A 20,377-nucleotide genomic window follows, 5' to 3' on the forward strand; every position below is an offset into this window, starting at 1 on the left:
GAAAGTGTGAAACCTCTCTGGCTGTAGCTAGATGACTCTCTTTTTCCGAGTCTGCTCTGATGAGCCAGTCGTCTAGGTACGGGTGAACCCGGATACCCTCTCGCCTGAGAAAGGCAGCTACTACCACTATTACCTTAGAGAAGGTTCAGGGAGCTGTGGCGAGGCCAAAAGGCAAGGCCCGAAACTGGAAATGTTTTCCCAACACCGCAAACTGCAGAAACTTCTGGTGCGGGGGCCAAATTGGTATGTGCAAGTAAGCTTCTTTCAGGTCCAGAGACGTGAGAAACTCTCCTGGCTGTACCGCCGCAATGACAGAGCGCAGGGTTTCCATGTGAAAATGCCGCACTCTTAAGGACTTGTTTAGCTCTTTTAAGTCCAGGATCGGGCGAAAAGACCCACCTTTTCGTGGCACCACAAAGTAAATGGAGTAGCAGCCTAGACTTTGTTCAGCGGGAGGCACCGGGGTCACAGCCCCTTTCTAGCACAGGCTGTGCAGAGTCTCCTCTACTGCCGCCCGTTTGGCGGCAGAACCGCATCGGGACTCCATAAACACGTCTCTCACCGGGGCATCGAATTCTATTCGGTATCCGTCTCTGATCAGGTCCAAGGCCCACTGATCTGCGGAGATTTTGGCCCACTCCTCGAAAAAAGAGGGAAAGTCTTCCTCTGATGACAGGAAACGAGGAGGGGGCCGGCGCACCATCATTGAGAGGGTCGCCCCTGAACTCCAGGCCTTGAACCGGCAGCTGCGGAACGTCTGTCCGAGCGAAAGTAGTTTCTCTGCTGAAAGCGGGCACGCGAAGTGAACCCAGCAGCACGCCCCAGGCGATACCTTCTAGCTTCACGGAAGCGAGGTCTGTAAGAGGAGCGGACCACCTGACCCTTAGAGGAAGGCTTCGGCCTATCTTCGGGCAAGCGCTGAGGTTTGGAATCCCCCAGGCCTTTAACAATGTTTTCCAGCTCCTCACCAAACAGGAGAAGGCCTTGAAAGGGCAACTTCACCAACCTTGCTTAGAGGCCATGTCCGCCGCCCAATGTCGTAGCCAAAGAGTGCGGTGAGCCGCCACTGCTACAGCCATTTGCTTAGCTGAAGCTCTGACCATATCATAAAGGGTGTCAGCCAAAAAGGACAAGGCCGACTCCATCTGCAGAGCCACTTCAGATAAGGTCTCCGCTCCATCACCGGGCTGTTCCACTGACTGCTGTAACCAAGCCAGGCAGGCTCTAGCAGCATAACAACTGCATGCAGATGCCCGAACAGTGAGACCTGCCAAATCAAAGGTCCGCTTCAGAGCTGAATCAAGCCTGCGGTCTTGAATATCCTTCAGGGCAACACCTCCTTCAACAGGTAGGGTAGTTCTCTTTGTCAGAGCCGTGACCAGGGCATCCACTTTAGGCATTGCAAAGTGAGCCAAATGTTCCTCACTCAGAGGGTATAATTGCCCCATAGCCCTGGCAACCTTCAACCGTCCCTCGGGGTCAGCCCATTGAGCCGAAATAAGCTCTTGGATGGAGTCATGCAAAGGAAAGGCTCGAGCAGGCTTTCTGGTACTAGCCATCCTTGGATTAACCAAGGAGGCTGTGCCACTCCCAGGATCTTCAAATCGAGAGGGCTTGTAAGGCATCTGAAATAAGCACTGGCAGCTCCTCAGGGTGGAAAATCCTCACCGTGGACGGATCATCAAGCTCCTGTGGCAATTCTGCACCCGACTCTGGCTCCTCAGCCCAAGACGTTCTGCCAGACCCCTCAGAATCCTCATAGCCCGACCACGGGGGGGGGGGGGAGTGAAGGGGGGGTGCGCCACACTCAGAAGGGGAATTAGCCCTTCTGCATTTATCAGGAGGATAAGAAACAGGCAAAGCCAACTCCAAAAGGCCAGGATCCACCGGGGGGGGGGGGGGGGGGGCAGGCAGAGGGTCCGAAGATCCCTGTGGAAGAGCTCTTTTAAGCATGTATGCCCTATGCAGCATTAAAACAAAATCAGGGGAGAAAACCGCTCCCTGACCACCCGGATCCTGCCCAGGGCTATCAGCTCTATTAGCAGCCTCACTCAGAGGACCCCCCCCCCCCCCCGGATTCAGGGCTCTCCGTCGCAATGGAGGCCGCGCCATGTGGAAAATCCAAAATGGCATCCGCTGCCAGCTCAGAGCTCAAAAGATCGCTGCTCGCCATGCTCACCGTCTGTACAGCACGAATTACAGAGCCCCACTGCTGATTTGCGCTTGCCACATTTAGAACAGCGCTTTACAGTCTCCACAGCCATCACCGAAAACGGCGGTAAAAATAAAAAATGGCAGTTCGTGCCAAAAATGTCCCGATCGCAGGCCCACCCCGGAAGAGTCAGAAAACACTCTTACCTCACTAGACCGAGTATCACAGCTCCGGTCCTGCAGAAGAATCTCAAGAAAAAAACCTCTTTTCCAAGATCGCTGCAACTTTAATTATTTATTTATTTATTTTAACGCTATGAGGAAAGCAGAGGCAAAAGAGGTAAATAAAAACACTCCGGAGGCTCAGATAAGTGGGAAAGGCAGGGAAAGGCGAACCAATGTGCCTGCATCCACTGAGTGGGAAAGGACAGGGAAAAGCAAGCTAATATGTCCACATCCACAGGGGCATGGGTAAGGCAGGGAAAGGGCTGACCTATGTGCCTTCAAAGTGAAGCTGCTATAGCCTCTAACACCCCGGCTAACAACTGGCAAGCCAGGAGCCACCCCCCAGGCAGATTTTTGATGGCGCTCAAAGAAGCCGCAGCCACCCTGCTTGGGGAGATAGAGAATACTGGTAGAGGGTTAGATTTGTAGTTAAGGAAGGCCTTGAATCAAAGATTAAAAATTCTACAGGAAACAAAACACATCTTGGAATCCCTGTGGAGTGAAATTCCATGTGTAATGGGGAAAATAATGGGTGATTTCAATTACCCCGTTATTGACTGGATAAATGTAACATTGGGGCATGCTAGGGAGGTAAAATTCCTTGATGAAATCAAGGAATACTTTATGGAGCAGCTGGTACAGGAGCTGACAAGAGAAGGAAAAATTCTAGACCTGGTCCTCAGTGGATTGCATTATCTGGTGCAGGAGGTAAGGTGATGGGGCCGCTTGATAACAGTGATCATAATATGATCAGATTTGATATTAGCTTTGGAGTGGGTATACACAGGATATCCAATATGTTAATATTTAACTTTCAAAAAGGAGACTATGATAAAATGAGAAGAACGGTGAAGAAAAAAACTTAGATGACCAGCTGCGAGGGTCAAAAATTTACAGCAGGTGTGGATGCTGTTCAAATATACCATCCTGGAAGCCAGGCCAAATATATTCTGTGTATTAAAAAAGGAGGGAGGAAGACCAAATGACAGCCAGCATGGTTAAAAAATGAGCTGAAGGAAGCTATTAGAGCTAAAAGAAAATCCTTCAGAAAATAGAAGAAGGAACCGACTGAAAATAATAAGAAACAGCATAAGGAATGTCAAGTCAAATGCAAAGCACTGATAAGGAAGGCAAAGAGAGACTTTGAAAAAATGATTGCGTTGGAGGCAAAAACATAGTAAAATTTTTTTAGGTATATTTAAAGCAAGAGGGCAAAAGAATCAGTTGGATCGCTAGATGACAGAGGGGTAAAAGGGGCAATCAGGGAAGACAAAGCCATAGTGGAGAGATTACATGAATTCTTTGCTTCAGTCTTCTCGAGGAACATTTGAGAGAGATACCGGTGCCAAAAATGGTATTCAAAGCTGATGAGTCAGAGAAACTGAATGAAATCTCTATAAACCTGGAGGATATAATGGCGCAATTTGACAAATTAAAGAGTAGCAAATCTCCTGTACTGGATTGTATTCATCCCCAAGTACTGATAGAATTAAAAAATGAACTTGCAGGACTATTGTTAGTAATATGTAATATATCTTTAAAATCAAGCATGGTTCTGGAAGATTGGAGGGTTCCAGAGGTGATCTGGGAAATTATAGACCAATGAGCCTGACGTTGGTTCCAGGCAAAATGGTAGAGACTAGTATAAAGAACAAAATTACCGAGCAAATACATAAACGTGGATTAATAAGACAATGCCAACATGGATTGAAGGGAAATCTTGCCTCACCAACCTATTACATTTCTTTGAAGGGGTGAACTAACATGTGGATAAAGGTGAGCCAGCCGATGTAGTGTATCTGGATTTTCAAAAGGCGTTTGACAGATTACCTCACGAAAGACTCCAGAGGAAATTGGAAAGTCATGGGATAGGATGTAGTGTCCTATTGTGGATTAAAAACTGTTTAAAAGATAGAAACAGAGAGTAGGGTTAAATGGTCAGTATTCTCAATGGAGTAGGGTAGATAGTGGGATTCCCCAGGGGTCTGTGCTGGGACCGCTGCTTTTTAACATATTTATAAATGCTCTAGAGATGGGAGTAACTAGTGAAATAATTAAATTTGCTGATGACACAAAGTTATTCAAAGTTGTTAAATCGCAAGAGGATTGTGAAAAATTACAAGAGGACCTTACAAGACTGGGCATCTAAATGGCAGATGACGTTTAGTATGAGCAAGTGCAAAGTAATGAATGTGGAAAAGAGGAACCCGAATTATAGTTATGTAATGCAAGGTTGCACATTAAGAGTCACCCACCAGGAAAAGGATCTAGGCGACATTGCTGATGATACGTTGAAACCTTCTGCTCAGTGTGCAGCTGTCACTAAGAAAGCAAATAGAATGTTAGGTATTATTAGGAAAGGAATGGAAAACAAAAATGAGGATGTTATAATGCCTTTGTATCGCTCCATGGTGCAACCGCACCTTGAATATTGTATTAAATTCTGGTCACCACATCTTAAAAAAGATAGTGTGGAATTAGAAAAGGTACAGAGAAGGGTGACGAAAATAAAGTGGATGGGACAACTTCCCTATGAGGAAAGGCTAAAGTGGCGGGGGCTCTTCAGCTTGGAGAAAAGATGGCTGAGGAGAGATATGATAGCGGTCTATAAAATAATGAGTGGAGTGGAACGGGTAGACGTGAAGCATCTGTTTACGCTTTCCAAAAATACTAGGACTAGAGGGCATGTAGTGAAGCTACAAAGTAGTACATTTAAAACGAATTGGGGAAAATTTTTCTTCACTGAAAGTGTAATTCCAATTCTGGAATTCGTTGCCAGAAAATGCGGTAAAGGCAGTTAGCTTAACAGAGTTTTTAAAAAAGGTTTGGATGGCTTTCTAAAGGAAAAGTCCATAGACCATTATTAAATTGGACTTGGGGAAAATCCACTATTTCTAGGATAAGCAGCATAAAATGTTTTGTACTTTTTTGGGGGATCTTGCCAGATGTGTGAGACCTGGACTGGCCACTGTTGGAAACAGGATGCTGGGCTTGATGGACCTTTGGTATGTCCCAGTATGGCAATAGTAATGTACAGGCTAAAGGGTTATTGTAGTGCCATACAGTAGGTTTTAGAGGGCTCATCATACAATATAAGGGGGTAACGTTGTGATGTATACCTGGGATCTTTTATGTGAAGTCCACTGCAGGGCCCCCTAGTGCTTTGCTGGGATGTCTGTGTGGCCAGTCTACTAAGAATGCTGGCTCCTCCTACATACCAATGGCTTTATTTTGTACCTTTTTCACTTGGACTTTGTTTTCAAAAGTAGTGCAAAAAAAAAAAAAAATAGACACACTGAGCACAATGTCTAGCATTTTTGAGAAAAAAAAATATAGGCATTTCTCTGGTTTAAAAATCACTATGTGCACCACTTGATTTTTGGATGTTTTCAGTAAAACACCCCAAATTGGATTTAGACGTCCTATCAAAACTGCCCCTCCACATCTTCTTTGAATCTACCCAACTGACAAGTTTTATATCTCCAAAGCAACTTCTTATTGCTCTCCTTCCTCCTTCTGTAATTGGTCAAGATGAAGACTAGCCTTATTTGTTTTTTTAGGCTAGATAGTATTTAGTGGACGAGTGAAAAAGTGAGAATAGTTTAATTTCACCTTTTTAAAAAATATATAGATGGGTATGTGCTATTTTCTTGATCACTTTTCCTTTTCTGACCAAGTGTAAATTCTTGTATGTTGAAAATTGATGTAAAAAATAATAATTAAAAAAAATCTCTCCTGTCTCAAACTCTAAGTTACCAAATTTTCCAGGAAAAAGTGTTCACTTACCAACAGAGGCTTCATTTACTTCCGTACTCCCTCAAAAAAGGGAGTATACCACCCTAAGTCCATGGTCCTGCATTGCCGCCAGGTTTCTATGAAGCCACTATCAAGGATTAAACATCTGGAAGGGTACCCTCATTCTTCCAGGTAGCCAGTCCAGAGTACAGTTACATTATATGCAGCAGAATGTGGGCAGCAGAATGTGGGTCACACAGCTATTGGCTATGGACAAATGCTCTAGTGCAATTATTTCAGCACATTTCAAAGACATCAAACTTCAACACTAAAAAACAAAACAAAAAACAAACCCAACACACCTTATATATCTAAATTTTATTAACATGTTGATAACTCTAGTTACTTGGCATATTGTTTCAAACAGTATATCCCAATGCACAGCACAGGAAATTTATTTAAATAAAATAGATGAAATTGTGTATATCATTCAAGCCAGAACAAGTTTACAATATTTGCCATAACATTTTCATAATCAATGCAGGAAATATAAATCTTAAAAAATAATTTTTGTACACATACAATCATTTTAAAGGCCAGTTTCAATGTAAAAGGGGTTTGTATTTTTTTTGGAAGCTGTTGCTTTTTGAACACATACAAAAGAGTCAAACGTATGAATGAAAAAACTTCTGGCTTCATAGTTATAAAAATATCTCAAGATAAGATTAGGAACTTTTCAAAGTGCTTAATTCCTTACGGTAATTGCACTTAAAAATAAGACACTGAAGTCATTTTAAACCCACTTTGTCACACAACAATGTTGTTTTTAATAAAATCTCTGCTGTTCTTATTTACTTCAATATATGAAGCCTTTGACCCATGCCAACCAATGACTGTGGCTACGGTTTATTGTTGCATATGGAGAATGACAAGGCATAAGACAGCGACTAGTCCAAGAGCTTGCACACCAAGGAACCACAGCATAGCACAAAAGAATAAAATAAGCACAGGTTCCACAGTCCGTTCACCAAAGTACATCCTTACAAAGCCTGCGCTGATCATGATTTTGTTTATTTCCCCAAAAAGAGTCCCCAGTTTTTTATAGTCGTCTATGATTTCCTCTGTGCTGTGATTAGTTTGTTCCTGAGTGACCTGTTTGGAGAAAAGAAACACAGATTTAGTGTGGAAGGACATAATCAAATGGATCTGAATATACATTTTTGTAATAACTTGCCAAAATATTACAACTACATCACCTGCACACTGAAAACTGACAATTGGTGAATAGAACAATACCTCAATCAGTATTGTAGACCTCTGGATCTCAATGGCCAAAACTAGTTCTGGTTTCCAGCATAACCACAACGAATATTTATCTGGTTTAATAAGGCTTTAAAAAAAATCCCTTTATATTCTAAGGGGCCCTTTTACTAAAACAGCAAACGCTAGGAGTGGCCTAGTGGTTACAGCACTGGTCTTGCAATCCAGAGGTGGCCGGTTCAAATCCCACTGCTGCTCCTTGTGATCCTGGGCAAGTCACTTAACCCTCCATTGCCTCAGGTACAAACTTAGATTGTGAGCCCTCCTGGGACAGAGAAATATCCAGTGTACCTGAATGTAACTCGCCTTGAGCTACTACTGAAAAAGGTGTGAGCAAAATCTAAACAAACAACAGACATTAATGTGTGCTACGTTGCCCATAGTTATAAAATAAGATTTGCAACATTTAGCATGCGCTAAACTTCAGTAAAGCGAAGATACCTACCTATAGCAAATGTTTTCCCGAGGACAGCAGGCCAATTATTCTCACAACTGGGTGATGCCATCTGACAGAGCCCTGTGCGGACACTGCCCAGGGCTCTGTCTCTTTAACAGGCCTTTGGCAAATCCCACCAGCAGTCTAATGACATAGCTGGAAAAAACAACTCCATGGGGAAGAAGTAAGGTTTGTGACAATGATTGGCCTGCTATCTTCTGACAATACCTGCTACAGGTAATTTCGCTTTCTCTGTAGACAAACAGGCCATATCATCTCAACTGGGAATCCCTAGCTACCAGGCTCATGAAAAACAACAATGCTAGGACAACAGGGCTTGCAACAGCAAGGCCTAAACAAGCAATCCACCACAAACAGAACTGTGTGAAAGTGCAGCCTGAACTGAAATAACAGGTCTGGGAGGGTGAAGTTGAATTCTTGACAACAAAACAGATTCTGCAGTACTGTCTGACCAAACCGGTTGTCATTTTGGCTATTTTGCTCAACGCAGTACTGATATGTTGAATTTGTGGACCAAAGACCACGTGGCAGCCTTGAACCTCTTTGGTAGAGGCTGACCTCAGGTGGGCTAGCGACGCAGCCATAGCTCTGACACTGTGAGCTGTGACATGACCCTCCAGTCAGCCCAGCTTTGGCATAAAAGCAAATGGTATGCAGTCTGCCAGCCAATTGGACAAAGTGTGTTTGCCAATGGTTACCCCATCCTGTTGGGATCAAAAGGAACAAAAAAGCTGAGTGGACTGTGTGGGCTTTAATCTGCGCTAGATAGAAGGCTAAGGCAAGGCTCACTTGCAGTACAAGGTATGAAGTGAAATTTTGCCAGACTGGGCATGTGGTTTTGGGAAGAATGTTGGCAGAACAATTAACTGGTTATGATGGCATTCCAACACCTCCTTAGAAACTTAGGAAGGTGGACAACTACTCTTATGATGAAACTGTGTAAGGTGGATATGCCACTAGGGCATGGAACTTACCGACTCTGCAAGCTGACGTGACCGCCAACAAAAATAAGATATTCCAGGTCAGGTAATTCATATGACAAGAATCAAGTAGCTCAAACAGAGCTTTCATAAACTGGGTATGGACAATGTTGAGGTCCCATGACACAGTAGGGGCGCACTGTCAACAGCAAGCCTCACATGAAGCGAACTAGAGGATGTACAGAGATGGGCTTATCTCCCACATGGTGATGAAAGGCACCAATTGAACTGACGTGAACCCTTGCAGAGTTGGTTTCAAACCAGAGTGCAGGAGGTACTCAAGTAGTTTTTGTGCAGACAGCAAACCTCTTCCATTTAAAGGAGCAACTCCTGTTGGTGAAATCTTTTCTGGAAGCCAGCAAGACTCTGTAGATACCCTTTGGCAGGTTGAAGGAGGCAAATTCTAGACTCTTAACATCCAAGCAATGAGAGCCAGGGACTGGAGACTGGAAAGAAGAGACTCATCATTCTGAGTAATGAGGGTTGGAAAACACTCAAAACTCCATGGTTCTTCAGAAGATAACTCTAAACAAACAGGGAAACACACCTGCCTCGGCCAGGAGAGTCTTCTCTATTAGATGAATGGTAGGATATGCATATACAGTGGGGGAAATAAGTATTTGATCCCTTGCTGATTTTGTAAGTTTGCCCACTGACAAAGACATGAGCAGCCCATAATTGAAGGGTAGGTTATTGGTAACAGTGAGAGATAGCACATCACAAATTAAATCCGGAAAATCACATTGTGGAAAGTATATGAATTTATTTGCATTCTGCAGAGGGAAATAAGTATTTAATCCCTCTGGCAAACAAGACCTAATACTTGGTGGCAAAACCCTTGTTGGCAAGCACAGCGGTCAGACGTCTTCTGTAGTTGATGATGAGGTTTGCACACATGTCAGGAGGAATTTTGGTCCACTCCTCTTTGCAGATCATCTCTAAATCATTAAGAGTTCTGGGCTGTCGCTTGGCAACTCGCAGCTTCAGCTCCCTCCATAAGTTTTCAATGGGATTAAGGTCTGGTGACTGGCTAGGCCACTCCATGACCCTAATGTGCTTCTTCCTGAGCCACTCCTTTGTTGCCTTGGCTGTATGTTTTGGGTCATTGTCGTGCTGGAAGACCCAGCCACGACCCATTTTTAAGGCCCTGGCGGAGGGAAGGAGGTTGTCACTCAGAATTGTACGGTACATAGCCCCATCCATTCTCCCATTGATGCGGTGAAGTAGTCCTGTGCCCTTAGCAGAGAAACACCCCCAAAACATAACATTTCCACCTCCATGCTTGACAGTGGGGACGGTGTTCTTTGGGTCATAGGCAGCATTTCTCTTCCTCCAAACACGGCGAGTTGAGTTCATGCCAAAGAGCTCAATTTTTGTCTCATCTGACCACAGCACCTTCTCCCAATCACTCTCGGCATCATCCAGGTGTTCACTGGCAAACTTCAGACGGGCCGTCACATGTGCCTTCCGGAGCAGGGGGACCTTGCGGGCACTGCAGGATTGCAATCCGTTATGTCGTAATGTGTTACCAATGGTTTTCGTGGTGACAGTGGTCCCAGCTGCCTTGAGATCATTGACAAGTTCCCCCCTTGTAGTTGTAGGCTGATTTCTAACCTTCCTCATGATCAAGGATACCCCACGAGGTGAGATTTTGCGTGGAGCCCCAGATCTTTGTCGATTGACAGTCATTTTGTACTTCTTCCATTTTCTTACTATGGCACCAACAGTTGTCTCCTTCTCGCCCAGCGTCTTACTGATGGTTTTGTAGCCCATTCCAGCCTTGTGCAGGTGTATGATCTTGTCCCTGACATCCTTAGACAGCTCCTTGCTCTTGGCCATTTTGTAGAGGTTAGAGTCTGACTGATTCACTGAGTCTGTGGACAGGTGTCTTTCATACAGGTGACCATTGCCGACAGCTGTCTGTCATGCAGGTAACGAGTTGATTTGGAGCATCTACCTGGTCTGTAGGGGCCAGATCTCTTACTGGTTGGTGGGGGATCAAATACTTATTTCCCTCTGCAGAATGCAAATAAATTCATATACTTTCCACAATGTGATTTTCCGGATTTAATTTGTGATGTGCTATCTCTCACTGTTACCAATAACCTACCCTTCAATTATGGGCTGCTCATGTCTTTGTCAGTGGGCAAACTTACAAAATCAGCAAGGGATCAAATACTTATTTCCCCCACTGTAGAAGAGAGAAAAGCATTTGCTGCTAGTCGGTTGTGCTCTGAGTCTGAAGAAGTACTGAGGGACCTTGTTGAGATGAGTGGCAAAAAGATCCACTAAGAGGGTGCCCCACTCAGAAGATCTTGCGGGCAACGCCAATGTTGAGAGATGACTCATGTGGAGGAGTGGCCTAGTGGTTAGGGTGGTGGACTCTGGTCCTGGGGAACTGAGGAGTTCGATCCCACTTCAGGCACAGGCAGCTCCTTGTGACTCTGGGAAAGTCACTTAACCCTCCATTGCCCCAGGTACAAATAAGTACCTGTATATAATATGTAATCCGCATTGAGCCTGCCATGAGTGGGAAAGCGCGAGGTACAAATGTAACAAAAAAAATGACCCTGCTCAACCTGTCTGCCAAAGTGTTCTCACAGATATGTGGACCACAGCACCATGCCAACTGGTGGCCAAGGTCCAATTCTGACTGCCGCATGACACAAGGGGTATAATCCCATACCCCCTCCCCCCCCCAATTGTTCAGATAATACATGGCAACTTGGTTGTCTGTTTGAATCAGGATAATTTGGTTCATCAGTCAATCTCTGAAAGCCTTTAGAGTGTTCCAAATCATCTGTTGATGTGCAGTGAAGTTTCTTGGGCGTACCAAATCACCTGGGTGTGAAGCCCAGGTTGAACGCATCCATGGTTAGGACCTTTTGAGGTGGAAGAATTGGAACGGTAGTCCAAGGGTTAAAATGCAGTGAATGGTCCACCGGAGAAGCAAGTGAGCCAAATTGGGAGTGATGTGGATGACACCCTCTGGTTCCCCTTGGCCTGAGAACACTGGGAAGCTGAAATCCACTGGGCTTCCCTCAAATAGAGGTGCACAGTGGGCATCATATGAACTGTTTAGGCCATGTGGCCCAACAGCCTCAACATCTGCAGAGCTGTGACCTGCTGGCTGTTGCAGACCTGAGTTGTGATGGCTATCAGAACATCTGCCCACACATGTGGGAGGTAGGCCCACGTTTGTACCGTATCTAGCAGGGCTCCAATGAATTCCAATTGCTGTACAGGTTGGGAGTTTGGGTAGTTGACCGAATAGCTCCAGCATCCAAATAGCCCGCTGCATGGACTTGAGCACCCTCCTTCGATGTGCTCTTGAGCAAGCAATCATCTTAAGTAGGGAAATACATGCAGTCCTAGTCTGCATAGTGATGCTGCAACTACCACTAGACATTTTGGAGAACCCAACGGTTGGAGGTTACAAGGGGCCGCTTTTCCTGAACAAACAAAAAAAAAAAATTCAGCCTCTCCCTACTGGTAGGTCATCCAAACGGCTACTTGGATGGTGGCCATGCTCTCCTGAAGCCAAGGCATTAGTCCTGGAGCTTCTGGCCTTCTTGAGAGCGGATTTGACCACCATGAAGTGGTGTGGCAACCAGACATTCTCAACTCCAGAAGCCTTCTGGATGCAATACATCGAATCTAATTTCTTAGGGAAAACATGCAGAGAGGGGTCTCCCAATTCTTCAACTGTTTGTCCCCAAGGATGACGTGGAGGGGTACAGTGACAGCCTTGTAGGGGTAGAGTCAATGCAGATTGGTCAACAATTCTGCCCTAGGCTCCTCCTCAGTTTCCAATTTAAACTGGATAGTAGCTGCCATCCATTTAACAAAACTGGTAAAGGAGAGAGGCACTGATGAGGGGAGTCTCTTGTGGAGGGAAAAAAAATCTAAGGGAACCCCATAAGACCTCTACTCTGAGAAGTCATCTGGTTCCTTGTCGGAGCCCCATGACCGGTCCCATCTCAGATTCAAAAAGCTCCTCCTGGCACAAGTCAGCCCTCTCCTGCATCAGGCTACTGCAGGCAGCTTCCTCCCCTGACACTTAGCGAGATATTGCATAGGACGGCCCAGACACTGATGCCCAAGGCCAACGGCATCACCAGCTGCTCCACAGTGAGTCCTAGCCCTCCCAAGAGGGCTGGAGATGTGCTGTGGCTGGTGCAAGGGCCCTTGATGCCAATGCATTTTGCTGCTGCAGCAAGCCTGTCTGCTTCTTCCAGAGCATAGCCTGAAACCTATCATCAAAGGCAGCCATCAGTAAACGTAGGCCGGTGTGGAGAGTCTGTTAACCTGTTGGTGAGGAATCAGAAGCTTGAGAACCCAGATCGGTGCAGCCTGTATCGGGTATAAAATCTTGGGAAGCGACACCATCTTTACTAATGCTATTCATCCCATCAGCGAAAGGGGCAAGTCCCTCCATCTGTCACACAAACTCTTGATCTTGTCCAGAGCATCTATCACATTTTTCCTATAAAATGTAGTTCTATTAGTACTTAAATAGATGCTCAGATATCTCATTGCCCCTGCCACCGGTTGTATCGGAAGTCCCACCATCCCCCTCGCCCCCTGAGTATCCGTCATGGGCAGCAGCTCCGACTTAGTATAGTTAACTCTGAGTCCTGAGATATCCCTGAAGCCTCTAACCACAGAGAATGCCTTCTCCAAATCCCTTGGGGCATGGGCAACATATAGTAAAATATCGTCTGCAAAGAGGTTCACCCTCAGCTCCCTACCCCCTACCTGAATACCTCGAACCTCTTCACTGCCACGGATCTTTGCCACCAAAGGCTCTATAGCTAGCACAAAAAGGAGTGGCGAAAGGGGGCACCCCTACCTTGTACCCCGCTGAATTGTAAAATAATCAGTGAGCTTCCCATTTATCTGTAATCATGCAGAAGGATTGGCATAAAGTGCCCTGATCCATTCAGAGCAGGCCCCACGAATGCCGAACCGCTCCAGCACCCCAAACAAGTATTGCCACGAGATACTGTCGAAGGCCTTTTCCATGTCCAGCCCTACTATAGCCGCCGAGCCTTCCGTCCTCTTACACTCATGGATGGCCATCAAGGCTTGTATGATGTTCATAGAGGCTTGCCTCCCGGGCACAAAGCCCACCTGGTTTTCATGTACTAAAGTATGTATGACCCGGTTCAGACGTCTGGCCAGGATAGCCGCCAAGATTTTAACATCCTGATTTAATAGCGAGATTGGTTGGTAAGACCCCACCCTGGCCACGTCCTTCCCCGGTTTCGGTAAAAGCACCACATGGGCCTCATTACGCTGCAGAGGCTCCCCCCTTGTCAACCAGATCGTTAAACCAGGTCCTCATCGGTGGTGTCACCAAGTCTGCCATAATGCGATAATATTCAGGCCCAAAGCCATCTGGCCCAGGGGCCTTAGTCAGCTTCAGGGCTCCTATGCCCTCCCTTATCTCCTGCTCCGAAATGGGGGCATTCAGATGGGCCAGCTGCTCCCCATCCAGGCGTGGGAGCCGCAATCCTTGAAAAAAATCCTCATACTTGGTCTGGTCAAAATCTCGAGCCCTGTACAGGGAACTATAGAAGTCCACAAATTGTTGTTCAATTTCGGACTCTGTAGTGTATGACTTCCCCTGCTCATCCTGGATAATGGAAGTAATCTGTCTCTTTCGCGAGGGCCGCACCAAATTGGCTAACAACTTGCCTGCTTTGTTACCCCATTTAAAAAGTCGGAACCGCTGGTAATATATATCCCTTTCAGCCCGTTGCCGCAAGATCTCATCTATCTGCTATTTAACCTGCTTCAGGGCAAGCTTATTGGCCTCGTTCATCTGAAAAATGTGCTTCCAGCGTAACTGGTGATATTCTTGAGACAGGCGCAACAAATCCGCCTCTCTCTTCTTCTTTGTACCTGCCGCGTATGCTATGATGTGCCCTCTCATAACAGCCTTGGAAGCTTCCCAATATGTTCCCGAGCTCACATCTGGTGTCTGATTATGCTGTTGATACTCCACCCACTTAGCCCGCATATACTCCTGAAAACCTCTATCAGTGCCTAACAGAGGGGAGAACCTCCACACCCGCTCGCTCGGCTCCGCACACCACGGGATAACTATCTCCACTGCCTGGTGGTCGCTTAAAGTATGATTTACTATTTGCGCTCTAGAAATCCGAGCAGACAGGGAGAGGTCCACCAAGAGGTAGTCCAATCTAGAATAAACCCCATGAGGATGTGAATAAAACGTAAACTCCTCCTGCTGTGGGTTCAGTAGCCTCCAGATATCCACTAGCCCCATCTGATTGCATACAAAATTCACCCCTTTGTGCTCCCAATTCCCACCCTTACATTTCGCTGGCTTGCAGTCGATTGAGGGGTCTGCTACAACATTAAAATCCCCCCCTACGATCAGCTGGTATTCAGAGTAGGCGACCACTCTGCCCACTAACTCAGAGAAAAATTTATGGGAGTATACGTTAGGCCCGTACACATTACAAAGTAAGAGTTTTTGTCCCCAAAGTTCTCCAAGAACCAAGACATATCTCCCATCTCTGTAAGCTACTGTTTTATGAACAATAAAGGGGAGTCTTTTATGTATCAAAATAGCCACCCCTCTCTGTCTTGCATTGTAGGAGGAATATCCCATCTCCCCCACCCATCCCCTTCTGAGTTTTTGATGTTCTGCCGCTGACAGATGTGTCTCTTGTAAATAAGCAATCTCTGCCCCAGCTTTAGACAACCAGGAGAGTAGTTTTGTACGCTTGATGGGAGAATGGATCCCATCAACATTAAGTGTGATGATCTTTAAATTAACCATATTTTAAGCATTCACAAATTCTAGCACTCAATTCTTGATGAAAGTTCTCACAGGCCTCCCAGCACAGCCTGCGGGAACAGTTGCGCCAACCGTCTGGCCACCAAACATCCATCAACAAACATATGCTGCGTCTGACTGCTTTGCTTAGATTAACCACAATTTTAGGCTTCAAGGTTCGCGTATCTTTCAAACTCCCCCCAGCCCCCCCCCCGCCCTACCCTGCACACACACACCTTCCACTCCCTCTATCCCTTCCACCCCCCAACCCTCCCCTCTTACACATCCATACTCCCCCCCTCCTCCCCCCCTCCCCTCCCGAACCCCCACTTAGGAGCTATTTTCCCTCCTATAACCCACCAGTAACCGCCCGCGGCTCCGCCCCCCTACCATCCATGCATCTAACAACAAATGGAAAGAAGAAGAAAGGGAAAACCCCCAATATCCCCTCACGAAACCTATACACAGTCTCGTAGTAAACTATATGACAATGCAACCAATATAACTTTCAACTATCAATGCATCGACTGGAGCCATACTTTGTATAACATAGCAAGACCATCCTCATAGTCCAGGTGCCGGCGCCCCGTTCCAGCCCCGGCCTCCCCCCCTCCAACGCATGGCTCCAGTTAAAGAAAACCTTAAGAAAAACAACTTAGAGTAACTGTGCTCCCCCTTACCACCCACAGGTTTAAGGCACCCGTTGATATGTGCAAGCGGCAGCTTGAAGTGCCCACAAAACCGCAGAGGCCACATCATCCCTGGGCTGCTATTATAGTTCCTTTATCCACAGGGCCCCCAATGCTTACGTGCCATCTGCCACAAACACCGAGAAGCCCATTTTCTCAGTTCAGTCCTGTCCTTCAAAGCACGCTCCCTGAAGAACTCCTCACGGCAGGCGTGTGACAAAGGCCTCCAGCTCTTTAGGGTCCGTAAAGAATAGCGTTTTGTTGTCGTGGAGGATCCTCACCTTCGCCGGGAATAGGAGGGCGAAACGCACCCCCTTATCAAACAGTCTCTTGCAGTGAGGGCCCATCTTCTTTCGCTGCTCTGTGACCCGTGCAGAGAAATCTTGAAACAACAAAAGCTTGTGGCCATCATACTCCAGTATTTTCTTGCTGCGATAAGCCTGGAAAAGCTTTTCCTTATCAGCATAGTTAAGGATGCGCGCAATTACTGGTCTCGGGCATGTGTCTTTCTCGCGCTGGGACCCCACTCTATGGACCCTCTCGACCAGCATCCTCGTGTCTGCCAACTGGAGCCCCAGCTGGCCAGGCAGCCATTGTTCAACTAAATTCCGCAGTTCAGCATCTTTAACCACTTCTGGCAGGCCGATAATTCTGACGTTATTGCGCCTGCTACGATTTTCCAAATCATCAATCTGCTGGGAAAGCTGGGCCTGGCGCACTTCCAACGTTTCCACTCGGACCTGCATCTCCTCCGATCTATCCTCTTGGCGGGAAATTCGATCCTCCACCTGCTGCAGTCTGGCATTTTGACGTTCCATCGCATCTTTAATGGAGTCCACTGAAGTCTGTATTTTAGTTAGTCTTTCATCTAAACTCGCAGTGATTTGTTATGTGATTTCTTGGATCGCCGTGGTTGGCAGGGTCAGGATCCCCGCGGGCTCTGTTTTGTCCGCCATCTTGGGACTCGCCATGGCCACGCGTTGCTTACTCTGCCGCTGCGTCTTCACGGGCATAACACCGCTCCCTCTCACCGCCAGCGCTTATTCAGCTCTCCGATTATTGCCGGTAAGGAGCGGGTGCCCCTCAGCTGTTCCTGCGGCGTGCTCGGGGGGTTTTAATGCGCAGAAACGGAGTTTTTTTACAGCAGTGGGAGCGGAGCCCGAGCCGGAGACGTCCGCTCAGCTCGCAAGCATCACGTGACCCCCCCCCCCCCCCGGTATCTGAATTTCCGATAGACCCTTTGGGGGTCAGGTGCTGAAGCTGCTCCCGTGGTAAGTTTCTGTCAGAGATTGACACAAGCGTCCTCGAGATGAACGTCTCAGTCCTCTCTTCGTTCTTTTGGTTGCGCGCTTCCCGCCTCCCTGCTTCGAGTAGTAACATCTCCTCACGTCAGGCAAGCAGGCTTCTACTGCAGGAGAGTGACATCAGGAGATGGTTACAAACGCAGGTAGACACATTGGAACCTTGCAGGAGCAAATAGCGAATGCTACATACCTGTAGAAGGTATTCTCCGAGGACAGCAGGCTGATTGTTCTCACTGATGGGTGACGTCCACGGCAGCCCCTCCAATCGGAAACTTCTCTAGCAAAGTCCTTTGCTAGTCCTCGCGCGCATGCGCGGCCGTCTTCCCGCCCGAAACCGGCTCGAGCCGGCCAGTCCAGTATGTAGCAAGACAATACACTTCAAGGGAAGACACAACTCCAAAGGGGAGGCGGGCGGGTTTGTGAGAACAATCAGCCTGCTGTCCTCGGAGAATACCTTCTACAGATATGTAGCATTCGCTTCCTCCGAGGACAAGCAGGCTGCTTGTTCTCACTGATGGGGTATCCCTAGCCCCCAGGCTCACTCAAAACAACAACCATGGTCAATTGGGCCTCGCAACGGCGAGGACATAAGTGAGATTGACCTAAAAAATTTACCAACTAACTGAGAGTGCAGCCTGGAACAGAACAAACAGGGCCATCGAGGGGTGGAGTTGGATCCTAAAGCCCAAACAGGTTCTGAAGAACTGACTGCCCGAACCGACTGTCGCGTCGGGTATCCTGCTGCAGGCAGTAATGAGATGTGAATGTGTGGACAGATGACCACGTCGCAGCTTTGCAAATTTCTTCAATGGAGGCTGACTTCAAGTAGGCTACCGACGCAGCCATGGCTCTAACATTATGAGCCGTGACATGACCCTCAAGAGCCAGCCCCGCCTGGGCGTAAGTGAAGGAAATGCAATCTGCTAGCCAATTGGATATGGTGCGTTTCCCTACAGCCACTCCCCTCCTATTGGGATCAAAAGAAACAAACAATTGGGCGGACTGTCTGTGGGGCTGTGTCCGCTCCAGATAGAAGGCCAATGCTCTCTTGCAGTCCAATGTGTGCAGCTGACGTTCAGCAGGGCAGGAATGAGGACGGGGAAAGAATGTTGGCAAGACAATTGACTGGTTCAGATGGAACTCCGACACGACCTTTGGCAAGAACTTAGGGTGAGTGCGGAGGACTACTCTGTTATGATGAAATTTGGTGTAAGGGGCCTGGGCTACCAGGGCCTGAAGCTCACTGACTCTACGAGCTGAAGTAACTGCCACCAAGAAAATGACCTTCCAGGTCAAGTACTTCAGATGGCAGGAATTCAGTGGCTCAAAAGGAGGTTTCATCAGCTGGGTGAGAACGACATTGAGATCCCATGACACTGTAGGAGGCTTGACAGGGGGCTTTGACAAAAGCAAACCTCTCATGAAGCGAACAACTAAAGGCTGTCCTGAGATCGGCTTACCTTCCACATGGTAATGGTATGCACTGATTGCGCTAAGGTGAACTCTTACAGAGTTGGTCTTGAGACCAGACTCAGACAAGTGCAGAAGGTATTCAAGCAGGGTCTGTGTAGGACAAGAGCGAGGAGCTAGGGCCTTGCTGTCACACCAGACGGCAAACCTCCTCCACAGAAAGAAGTAACTCCTCTTAGTGGAATCTTTCCTGGAAGCAAGCAAGACGCGGGAGACACCCTCTGACAGACCCAAAGAGGCAAAGTCTACGCTCTCAACATCCAGGCCGTGAGAGCCAGGGACCGGAGGCTGGGATGCAGAAGAGCCCCTTCGTCCTGCGTGATGAGGGTCGGAAAACACTCCAATCTCCACGGTTCTTCGGAGGATAATTCCAGAAGAAGAGGGAACCAGATCTGACGCGGCCAAAAAGGAGCAATCAGAATCATGGTGCCTCGGTCTTGTTTGAGTTTCAACAAAGTCTTCCCCACCAGAGGAATGGGAGGATAAGCATACAGCAGGCCCTCCCCCCAATCCAGGAGGAAGGCATCCGATGCCAGTCTGCCGGGGGCCTGAAGCCTGGAACAGAACTGAGGGACTTTGTGGTTCACTCGAGATGCGAAGAGATCCACCAAGGGGGTGCCCCATGCTTGGAAGATCTGGCGCACCACTCTGGAGTTGAGCGACCACTCATGAGGTTGCATAATCCGGCTCAGTCTGTCGGCCAGACTGTTGTTTACGCCTGCCAGATATGTGGCTTGGAGCACCATGCCGAGACGGCGAGCCCAGAGCCACATGCTGACGGCTTCCTGACACAGGGGGCGAGATCCGGTGCCCCCCTGCTTGTTGACATAGTACATGGCAACCTGGTTGTCTGTCTGAATTTGGATAATTTGGTGGGACAGCCGATCTCTGAAAGCCTTCAGAGCGTTCCAGATCGCTCGCAACTCCAGGAGATTGATCTGTAGACCGCGTTCCTGGAGGGACCAGCTTCCTTGGGTGTGAAGCCCATCGACATGAGCTCCCCATCCCAGGAGAGACGCATCCGTTGTCAGCACTTTTTGTGGCTGAGGAATTTGGAAAGGACGTCCCAGAGTCAAATTGGACCAGATTGTCCACCAATACAGGGATTCGAGAAAACTCGTGGACAGGTGGATCACGTCTTCTAGACCCCCAGCAGCCTGATACCACTGAGAGGCTAGGGTCCATTGAGCAGATCTCATGTGAAGGCGGGCCATGGGAGTCACATGAACTGTGGAGGC

General features: G+C 47.4%; 1 protein-coding gene across 1 annotated transcript in view; it reads right to left on the minus strand.

Moving 5' to 3' along the window:
• Positions 1 to 6,479: 6,479 nt before the first annotated feature.
• Positions 6,480 to 20,377, minus strand: part of FAM241A (family with sequence similarity 241 member A) — a 52,179-nt gene continuing 38,281 nt past the window's right edge. The window contains exon 2 of the mRNA XM_030192529.1: positions 6,480 to 7,263. Within this exon, the coding sequence (XP_030048389.1) occupies positions 7,018 to 7,263 (246 nt within the window). The 3' untranslated portion in view covers positions 6,480 to 7,017. The remainder of the gene's footprint in view (positions 7,264 to 20,377) is intronic.

The sequence above is a fragment of the Microcaecilia unicolor genome, chromosome 2 (genome assembly GCF_901765095.1).
Source record: "Microcaecilia unicolor chromosome 2, aMicUni1.1, whole genome shotgun sequence".
In the NCBI taxonomy this organism is placed as follows: domain Eukaryota; kingdom Metazoa; phylum Chordata; class Amphibia; order Gymnophiona; family Siphonopidae; genus Microcaecilia; species Microcaecilia unicolor.